Here is an 11,249-nt window from a genome sequence, read left to right as displayed (position 1 = left end):
GGGACTGGGAAATGGATTCAGTATTCTGTGTTGACAGTAGTGGTGGAATTATACATGGAGGAGGTCTCAGGAGGTTCTCAGAGAGGACACACTGGGCACTTACAGGGAAGGAGGGAACATTTGAATCTTATTTTGTGGAGAGACCATCTCAGGCAACCTGCGGTAAAAGTCGCGGTTCTCCCCTGAGACTTTGTGCACTCTTATTCTTACGACCTCAGGCCCCAAAATGTATAGTAGCTCAAAAGCAGTCCCTTTTGTGGGGGTCTCTTTCGCATCGAGTGGTGTGGAAGGGAGCTCTCATGGTTTTCCAGTCCTTCAAGAGCAGGAGCTGCTCAGCGTGGGCTTCTGTCATTGGGGGCAGCAGTTCTTCGTGAGAGGCACTCCTCATCTGAGCCTCCAAGTCCTGGTCGTGGAGTTGGGATGGTCCTTGCACTTCCTGGAGGGCAGCCCACGTCTTTGTATCTGTAGCAACCACTGCACTCCACACCACTGCACTCTACATCACTCTACACTACATTACTACACTCTACACCTCTGCACTCAACCCTGCACCACTCCACTCTGAACCACTCTACGCTATGCAGCTGCTCTCTGCTCTGTCACTGGGGGCAGACGGTCTTTGTTGGAGGCACTCTTCATCTGAGCATGGATGTCCTGGTAACTGAGCTCAGATGGTCCTCTCACTCTGGGGAGTCCATCTACTTCATGACTTCCCTACATTCCAGCAGGATATCAACATGGAATTCTGTTCCTAGTACATGACCTTCTCTGTCAGAAGCATTCAGATGCATGTCTTGTTAGGTAAACTCATATCATAGAGAGGTGGTACCTGGTGATAATCACATAGACACTCATGAGCTGCTGACGTCTCCGAAGCCATGGACATGGCAGCCCTTCCATAATACCGATTGCCCTCATCATAGGCGAGGCTGCTGCTGGACCCATTTTTGTTGGCCTGAGATGGCCACAGGATGTGCTGGATGAGCTGCTATACTCCCCTTGACCTACCCTATCCATCTTAGCACAGAGGAAGGGGCAACTGGAGTTTCACAAATACAAGTGCCATCAAGTTGACCTAATAAAACTTGCCCAGACCAGTATTTTAAACTAAGCTACAATGACTTTGCTAATGAGTAGAGGAGAAGAGACAGCATCTGTCATAGGGGAATGGACAGAGAGAGGATAGGTATGTGAGAGGTTAAGAACCGTCCCCTAAAAAAATCTACATCCCTTCAAAAGGTACTCCTTCTCCTCATGTCAACTCGCAAATGCAAAAGCACTTTGGTGGGGAGAGGCAAGATTTCCAAGTATACAGGCTGTAGCAATTGCTATCACAAGCAAACAATAGTATTATCATATAAGAAACCAGACATAGTACCTTTATATGCGTGGTATTCTTTGCCTAGACCATTGCCCGTAGTGTGGGAGGACACTCAAAAGATGATCCATGTCTAAGGAGTTTTGTCAAATGCGTTTCCAGGTGCATGAAATACAATAACGTTGTCCAGAATGAAGAACTAAAGAGCACAGCAGCACATCATCTTCTTCTCAAAAGTCTACCAACCTAAGATGTTTTGACACCTTGACTAGGGTTCTGTCGACATGAAAGCACCGTCTTTGCCTCAGGTGCCTGGCCTGCCCACACTATTTGAACCAGTGCTGAGGGCCAGCGTTTGTAACTTACCAAACAGATGAAAGATTGTGGGCTTCCACTCAGCCACTCCCCACCTAAATAAAGTTCAATCCAAAGACAAACAAATCCTTCAAGAATGACATTTAGTCTATGGTGTACTACGCAATTCAAAGCGACGGTGAAGTGGAGAATGGTGCTTAACACAATCTGTATTTACAATAACAAGTAATCAATATAGCACCTCAATAGAAGGCGTCACTCAGAGGTTTACTAAAATGTTGCATCTCAAAGTGGTGGTATAGTTTGCAATTTTGTGCTCCTTAGAGTCTTCTGTCTTGAGATCTGTGTGAGTCCTTGGTTTCCATCTCAGCCACAGCCACACTGCTGCAGGGCACCATCAGGGCTGTTAGAATTTGTGCGAACGAACATCATCTTTGGGATCGCCAGTGGGACATATGGTTTCAGACCTGGTGAAAATACAAATATGCTGTATAAGTAGGCTGTCCTGTTTTCAGTTTCTACTTTCAGTAAATTCTGGTGGGGTTTTTTCAATGTTTTCAGTATCTTAAAAAACAGTTGTTTTCAATGGTTAGACATTTTCACGCCACTAAAAACAACAGAAAATGTGTTTTTCCGGTGTTTATGGAACGTTTTGTTTTTATCATTGCTTGCTTTCTGCACTGAAAGAACATGGTATATAGACAGTGTACGTATAGTGTATATGAGGTCCAAAGAGATTTTTGCAAATTAATCTTATTGTAGTACCCCATACAATACTTCTTCAGTGAGTCTTTTGTCATGTGCGCTCGCGCTTTCCTTCCCATGTAAACTTCTGTGAAAAGGCCCTCTCAGCATTCATAGCCCCTTGGGCTGAGAACCGTCAGCTAAGGGACACAGTTGGGATGACTTTTTCTTTGATGCCACATAAAGCACAAAATTATAAATCTTTGCGTTTTAGTTCCTGGGCATAAGAAAACAGTGCACCAGAATGGACTAAAAAGTCAATAGCATCCCTCATTAACTCTGAAGATTGTAAAGAGGCTTTCAGCATACCATCTAACAAGTGGCAAGGATCTCCTACAGGGAATCACTTCAGCTCGGATATCAATTTTGACAGGTCATCACACAAATTGTTTATATACTTAGCTGAATCACTGCAAATACAAACAATATCACTCCAATCTTTGTTGAACTTGGAAAGAACCTTTTTTGCAGAGCATAACAAGTGACACTGCGTTCCATGTTTTCCAAAAGTCTGGTGTCACTTTTTGACCACTATCCCAGATGCTTGGTGATATATATACTTGTTTCTATACCTTGTATTTAATGTTTAAAGCCTGAGGTGTTGGTAATTCACCAACTATCAACACTGACCCGCTAGAAATGATGGTCTGATGTATTAAGGGTTTTTACCCATTCTCTGTGGGTATATGTGATGACACATATTAGGAAAGATTTTTATGAAACAAGTCATTTTACCTATCAGTGAAAGAATCAAATGCAGCCAAAATATCAAATATGAGTTTGATATGTCCTGATTCTCTACAGCTTATAAAATAATTAAACTAGACCTAAAACATGAAACTAAACCCTGCATCTTTAGACCAAAGGCCATAAAACTGAAAAAAGTAAAAAGAAGAAAAAACAATATTTTAGTGGCATCCCTAAAGAACAAAACTCAAGCAGAATAATGTTAGCCAGTCTTTCTTACTGCTAGCTTGTATAACAAAGTTACATTTTATTGACCCCTTCAGTAAGAACAAAATGACTCTTTCATTTTCTTTTTCCTTTCTTTGAATGGCATTTAGTTTGTGGTTGTGCAGGTGTTTTTTCAGTGTTTATATGTTTTCACCGGTGAGGGCTATTTTTCTTTCAGTGGGGTTTTATCAGTTATTATAGGTTTAAACCTAAAACCCCACAGCCTATGTATACGTTATACTTAAAACCCACTAGAAAGTTGTGATTTTTCAGCATTTAATTCATTACCATTTAAGAGTCATTGGCTAGTTGATAAGTCACTGTCTAGTAACTCTTTCAAATCAACGGCTAACAAACCTTGTCATAACTGTGGGGGTTCCTCACTTTTTGTAGTGATAAAACCACTTCTGCAAAGTTATGATCCTACCTGGCCAAACACATATTCCTTTATCTTTAATCTGAATTTAGGAAATACCCAAATTACTTTAGAATCTGTGTCAGCATTTCATGCAGACAAATTAAACACACTCATAGACTGTGAACCCAGAACATTCTTGTATTGGAGGAGCGGACGGTCCATATAGGTCCACAGTGAAGTAATGGGGCATGCTACATACCTTCCACAACCTAAAAGAATGCCCCTTTACTCTTTCCTACAACTTGTGCATCCTCTTGCTGTAAACTATAAACTAATTATAAAATTAGGAGTGTGGAATATGTGAGGCAAGTTCCCTGGGAGCATTATTGACTGCTATTCCATTGAACATTACCCCTTTGATATGACATGTCCTCAAACAGACAGGAGTGAAGAGAAAGCAATATAGTGTATAATAAAGGTGGCATAGGAAAAGTACCAAATACTAGAAGAAAAAATAAATAATAGATAAACAATCCTCAAGTTGCACAGCAAACAAGAGTCTGATGAAAGAAAGCAGAAAGAAGAAAAGTAGATGTGGTTATTCAAGGTGAGCAGAAATCAAGGGTTGATTATTATGAAGATGAATATGTCTATATGCTGTCTGTAGATTCTGTAGAGGTGGATCCACGTCTCCGCCCACCTCAAAGTCCTACACTGGCTCCCCGGCGGCAAATGATGCTCACCCACGAATACAAAGCCCTTCACAACAAGGGTCCAGCCTACTTCAACAAATCTACCCGCAAACTTCACTCCTCAACCCTCTCTTTGGCCTACACCCCCAAATTCACAGAATCAGGGGGGTGGCCGTGCCTTCTTAGACCTAGCAGCAAAGTCTTGGAACAGCCTCCACCTCCGTACATCCCCCACCCTACAGGAGTTCCAGAAGGACCTGAAGACCTGGCTCTTCAACTAACTATCTCAACAGTGGAGTGGTGTGGCTCACTGGTTAGAGGCGGCAGACCCGGAAGCAGAGGACGGCCCGGGACCAGGGTTCAATTCCTGACGCGGCAGGGCCGTGGACCAGGGTCAGCGGACTCGATAATTCTTGCCTTGGTGCCTACTTTAACCAGGGATCACACTCGGCAACTCTTGGCATTAGCTTGCCTCATCTCCACATCGGCCCCCCACATACGCCGGGGATTCCAGGTTTCACCTTGGAGATACCCAGTAGGGATCATCTCACAGGGAAAGCCAGGGCGGGTTCCCCAGCGGTCTATAGCGCAGAGATACTCCTTCGGGAGTCGATTCTAGCGCATTAGAAACCCACAATTAATTAACAGCAGCATCCTTCCCAGCACCTTGATACCCTCAGGGGTGATAAGCAGAGCTTTACAAATCCTATTTGATATGATTTGGTTTATGAGGATGGTTCTCCTACTGATCTCTATCCAGACATGGCTTACCGTGTCTCTTCAATATCCTTTATTGTATCAGGCAGCTCCACGTTGAGAGTCTCAGGAAGCAAAAAAGCGACCAAGCCACAGACAATGGCGACCGAGCAGTAGATCACTTGTGGCAGAACCTTCCATACTTCATCCAACAACAGGACCATTGGAGCCAGGGCCACACCGATGCGGGAAAGAAATAAGTTGTACCCGATGCCATTTTGCCTGGAAGTACAATGGATAAAAAAGACTTGAAGCCTAAGAGAACCATGTACAGACTGGGACAGTTCACATCATACTTGCGTTCAGCAGTACTGTGAATGCACCTCATATATTATCCTCTTCCCCATTTCTATTTGAATTATGTGCTAAAAAAGGAAAGAAGGAGATGTGTTTTGCTTCCATCCAGGTTGAATCTCATACATTGACCTTTTAGTAGTGAATTGGAGTGAGAAATGCAATTAAACCAAGTTTGTCCCACCACTCTTGCCTTTTTCCCCATTACTCAGTTAATCCACTTTAACATGCACATTTTTCTGCACTATCAATTTTGCTTATCTTATGGCTCCCTTTTGGTTTATTACATCATATGTGTTTTTGTTCTGACTCTTGGCAAATACAGTGTATATATAATGCTGTCCATTAGTATTTGAAAAATAACAATTCTGTTTTTTGATAACAGATATTGGATTTCATTATCGCACATGTATTAGAACATTGGAATGTTGGGAGCTCCATTGAAAACAATGGAGCGCTCTGGGCTTATAATGGCTGGTATAAGCCCGGAGCTCCAACATTCCAATGTTTCTTTGTTCACAGCTCTGGATTCCAATCCCCTCACGCTTCCAAAAGGCTTTGTTTTTTTTGTTAGAACATTCTGTCCTCTAGTGACAGAATGTTCTAATAGCCTTATAGCCCTTTGTAGATGGGCTATACCGCTATTAAAGTCCCTCTCCCTTGTTAAAGGCCCTCGCCTTCGGCTCGGGGCCTTTAATGCTGGAGAGGGCCTTTAATAGCCGGTATAGCCCTCTACGGCGGGCTATAAGGCTATATTAAAGTACATTAAGGATCTTCTTTGGATGCCCATTTGCCTCCAGATCATGCAAAGTCCTTTTTGGCAGTTTTCACCAAAAGCTATTTTCACTATGGTTGTATCTGTCCTATGAGAAAAAAACAAGGTTCAGAAGACAATTTTAAGAAAATCTTAACTTTGCTAACTATAGTTTAGGGCAAGATATCAGAATAATTCAAATATAATTTTTTATATTTAAAAGTCTGTGGTGAAGTTGAACTTCTAGTAAATATTTCGGCAAAGTGGCTTAGAAAATTCGACTTTATTTTCATGTATATCCAGTACCAATATACTGATGATAAAGAATTCTACTTGACAGTCTCCTCTGCTTGAGACATTCAACGACTCAAACACTGCTTGCACATGATTCAGACCTGGATGTCCTGCACTTACCTGAAGCTCAACCCAACAATGACATAGGGCCATACGTATCAACACCCTTATTTGCGATTCTCAAATAGCGATTTTTTAGAAATCGCTATTTGAGAATTGCAAATAGGGATGTATGTAAAAAAATCACTATTTTTTTCGATTGCTTAATATTCCTTAATTGCGATTAGCAAATTGCGAAATCGCAATTAAGGAATACTTTCCCATTCATTTCTATGGGCCAGGAGGCCCATAGGAATGAATGAGAAGTTATTCTCAATTTGCGATTTGCAATTTGAGAATCGCAAATTGAGAATAATTTCAAGGGTGCAAGGGTGTCATAAGGACACCCTGCTGCACCCCTGAAATTTACATGTGCGCGCATATACATGCCCTAAGGGCATGTATGTGCGCCACATGGCACCTTCACATATGGCAAAAAGTGCATTTTTGAAAAAAATTGCAATTTACCACCAACTTCAAGTTGTTGGTAATTTGCGATTTCTTAATTAGAAATCGCACCACTTGGGTGCTTCATACATAGCATTTAAGGAATCGCGATTTGCGATTCCTTAAATGCTGATGCAAAATTAAGGAATTGCAAATGTTGCGATTCCTTAATTTTGCAATGCGATTTCAATCATACATCGCATTTTCCAAATTTGTAGTCGCAAACACTACTTTTTTGCGAATTGCAGCGTTTGCGACTAAAAAAACGGATGATACATATGCCCCCTAATTCCTGTTAATTACCTAGAACATTAATCCATATATTGTGCATACCTGGTGCATTGCCATGAACCTTAATGGCTTCGAGCTTTCACTGAATGTCACATCACTTTAATTCACCCTGGAGACCAAACTCACCCAATAGGAGCACATTGCCAAAACCACAAAGATGGCCTTGGACCAGTGTTCTCTTCTAATGAAAGCAAAACCATTTCTTCCAGCAAGTAACCTCAGACCTGCTGTTCAAGCCCTTGCACTCTTGCATCTGGATGATGGTAATGCCCGACTCCAGACTCCATACTGTCACCCATTAATAGCATCCTCCATGCTGCCAGTGCGACACTTTAATAATGTATGAAACATGTTCCTAGAGTAGAGCTGGTGACTTAGGCCTCTTAGCAAGAAGACCTGGGTGTGATGTTTCTGACACATATAGCTCAGGAAGTGCAGTTGGAGAGGATTGATGAACTTAATTAACTTTAACAGGACTAGGGTGCAGCCTGCCCATTCATAGTTCGTTGTAAAGTGAGACCTGGGTAAGAGAAGCCTTTTATTTTCCAGAATCTCTGTAGATAGCTTGGCACTAGCCAGTAGGAGGGGGACTTGGTTCCAGAAGCCATTGGGCATGGCTGAGGAGAAGGGGACTGTTTACTTCCTTAATCACACCTCTAGCTGGCAAGGGAGCAGCGTCCAAGGGCAGAAACGTGCTGTCATCTCGGATTGCCCTCAGAATAATGTACTGTGTAATAGTTTGCAATAAGGCAAATTGGACATGCTGAAAAGGTGGGAAGGTTTGCACTTGGGAACCTTTTCCTTAGTGGTGAGGGAGTGTCCAGGAGTCACCCCTACCCATTGGCAAATTAATCCTACGAAGTGGTACCTCAAAGTAAGTTCAAAAGTATAGGTACACAAATCTAAATGATAATTCAACATCATTCAGGCATTTGCCCACTCCCTCGTTCTTAACAGATGTTAATTTTGTAACATAGTCATAAATGCTAGAAGATGGAAATATAATTCACAAAGGTTCCCACATGACTTTAACGGACGACTCAGCTTCTACGCCCGACCCGCCAGCTTTGCTCCGCCGACCTCACCCTCGCCACAGTCCCCCGCATCCGTAGAGCGTCCTCCAGTGGCAGATCGTTCTTCCACCTCGCCGCCAAGAACACCCTCCTCATCCACCTACGGCAGACCGAAGACCTGCTGACTTTCAGGAGACTCCTCAACACCTGGCTTTTTGAGCAGTAGCAGCACCTTCTCACCCCTCCCCCCCCGCGCCTTGAGACCCTCACGGGCGAGTAGTGCGATTTACAAATGATTGATTGACTGATTGCGGGGCATTATGTGGTTCTCAGGTATAGTGCTGATTGTGATGAAGTGACTGGGAAAAAGACAACAGCAACACCAACCAGCAAAGGTGTCCATTTTTGTATTGCACGGAGGATGCCTGTGTGGGCTCTAATTTTACCACCGACGCCCAGTTTCATAACCCTTCTTTGTAAGCCATGGTCTGGCTTTTTAAATCCAGTTAGCTCTTTTCCACCACCTTACGATGTACCGCATTTTCAAACGGACCTCTTGAGCTTCACTAGTGCCAAATAAACCACCAGGAAACCTCTAGACATTATCAATTAGCAGACGAACTTGGGCTCCTGATTATTATTGATAGAGCGCGCAGGTCACCTGACTATAGTTTTTTATCATATACTAGCCTGGGCCCATAATTCAATAATCAAATATATATACTTAGTCAGGTAACCTTCTCTCTACTACCACATATTTTACCTACTAGGTCCTATACCATTGACTTACCAATCCTCGTGGCTGGTACCTGTGAACCTATTGGATCAGGGTGTTAGATTGAAGATAGCTAGCAAAAATAACATTTGGACTCATATAATAACCACAGACTCGGGAAAGGTTTAAAATCTTTATCTACATTTCTTAAATGGTCATGATCCAAAGATTAAACACCAAAAGACTCTCAATAATGAAAATCAGAACCACAATATAACTATGCAAAAGATGTTTTAAACAGATTTCAATCATTTAACAATAAGGGAGGATAAGAAAAAGGAACATGGAAAAAATGCAATCACACAGTGATCTTAAAGGGAGGGTAGGAAAAAGGGAACATAATATGCAATCGAAAAATGAAATTTGAGCGTTTAACAAAAGGGGAGGGTGAGAGAAGGGAACATATGTAATCAAAACTTTTAACAGTAGGAAGGGTAAAGAGAAGGAAAACAAAACAATGACGAACCCACACAGATTTATATTTACCTAAAATGGTGTGAAGACCTAACCCTGGCCACAGGTCAGTTAAAGGACAGAAAACCCCAAAAGTTGCAGTTGCAAGTAGGCCAGCAGGTGCAGATTCAGAATCAGGAGAGAAAAAACAGATTTGGATCAGGACAGGACCACCAAAGGTTAAGACCGGCACCCGCAGTTCAGTTGCAACGCCTGCGCTACTCCCTTTCTGCAGCTAACAGCCAAAACCCTGATTGGGTTATCAATTTCACCAACAAAGTGCTTCACCAGCACCTCAGCTTCCCGGACCCCGATTAGGTCAGCGAATCTTCTGACAGAGTGCTCCGCTGCACCTCTGCTCTCGATCACCTAATGAGTGTGTTGGGTCAGTGACAGGTCAGCTATTCGGACAAGTCGGACAAATTAACTAGCTAAGCCTACTCTAGTTATACCATTTTCCAGGGTAGTGTACCACTCCCCAATGTTGAAAGTGTAAGAATCCCCAATTTTGATTGGACAATAGAGGAGGAGAGGTCGTCACACCACACCAAAAAGGAGACTTTTACCGTCCATCAAATTTAGGTTCTCATGACATTTTTATTCCACCCAACAATGGATGTTTTATTAGTAAATACATTGTATTTCATTAGTTCAGTTAAGCTTCCTCTGACATGATGAGACAGTTCCTGGCTCTGGTTCAATGACAAATGCTTTCAGCTTCTCTCTGGAGTTTGACATGCGCAGAAGGATTTTCAATATGGAGTAATGACACCTCCCAGGCCCAAAATTATCGTTTCATAAAAGAATAGAAAGAAACAGTTTTAGAACACAGAATAAATTAGTACACTGTATACCATGTATCTCTACTCTACACCCATTATTTTATATTTAACTAAAGCATTAGGATTAGACAGAACGAACAGCTTAGCAAAAATCATCGGTGCAAGCTTCTCGCATGTGACAACATAGAGCAGCTATATTAATGCTAGTGCGCAGAAGCGAAGAATCCCTCCAAAGCAATGAATACGTCATGTCACGTGAGTGTGACAGACGCACGCGCAATAGAAAACCCCGCGTAGCAGCAGCCATATTAATGCAAGCGGATTACCGTTAGTAGAACACATAGGCAAGCTTCCCCTAGATGAATAGTAAATTGTATAGTGCAATATTAATTAAGACAAACGTGTTGATTCATTTATTATGAGTTATTCAAGGTTCTTGAATTCAAGCAAGTCGCGTTACATGCGAATCCTTGCTCCATCATTATCATTAAAATTATTTTCACATGACCCTTCTGAGCATTAGAAGCGAGTAATGGGAAATTGTTCACAAGATGACGTAATTATTGTGTGATCTTTCCTTGTAATCACTATATAATAGGAAGCGGAAGTTACTTGGTGACATGAATGCGCACAACATTTGTCATGTTTTATTTCTAAAAGGGATGCATGTTATAGATCATTCGATTGTAAATGTATCTTTCCTATCAGTGCTGAATGCTTTGATAGACAGGTTCTCTCTGTGGTTTTATTCGTCATACGCATTGAATTTTCTTCTTAAAATCCCTAGGTAAAACTAAACACATTTCCTTTTGTTTTGCGCTTTATCTGGCAAATTTGCTTACCTTAGTGTTTGAGCTCTGAGTGGACTATTGACATAGATCACTTTACATGGATGTAAATCTACATTGGT

General features: G+C 42.0%; 1 protein-coding gene across 1 annotated transcript in view; it reads right to left on the bottom strand.

The window, feature by feature from the left end:
- Positions 1-1,243: 1,243 nt before the first annotated feature.
- The window catches only part of LOC144821622 (solute carrier family 22 member 7-like), a 207,462-nt gene continuing 197,456 nt past the window's right edge, over positions 1,244-11,249 (bottom strand). Inside the window, exons 9-10 of the mRNA XM_078678860.1 lie at positions 5,153-5,359; positions 1,244-2,100 (exon numbers count right to left, since the gene is read on the bottom strand). Of these exons, the coding sequence (XP_078534986.1) occupies positions 2,040-2,100; positions 5,153-5,359 (268 nt within the window). The 3' untranslated portion in view covers positions 1,244-2,039. The remainder of the gene's footprint in view (positions 2,101-5,152; positions 5,360-11,249) is intronic.

The sequence above is a fragment of the Lissotriton helveticus genome, chromosome 2_2 (assembly GCF_964261635.1).
Source record: "Lissotriton helveticus chromosome 2_2, aLisHel1.1, whole genome shotgun sequence".
Taxonomy (NCBI): Eukaryota; Metazoa; Chordata; class Amphibia; order Caudata; family Salamandridae; genus Lissotriton; species Lissotriton helveticus.
The sequence above is the reverse complement of the archived record's forward strand: the minus strand, read 5'-3'. Positions and strand labels throughout refer to the sequence as shown.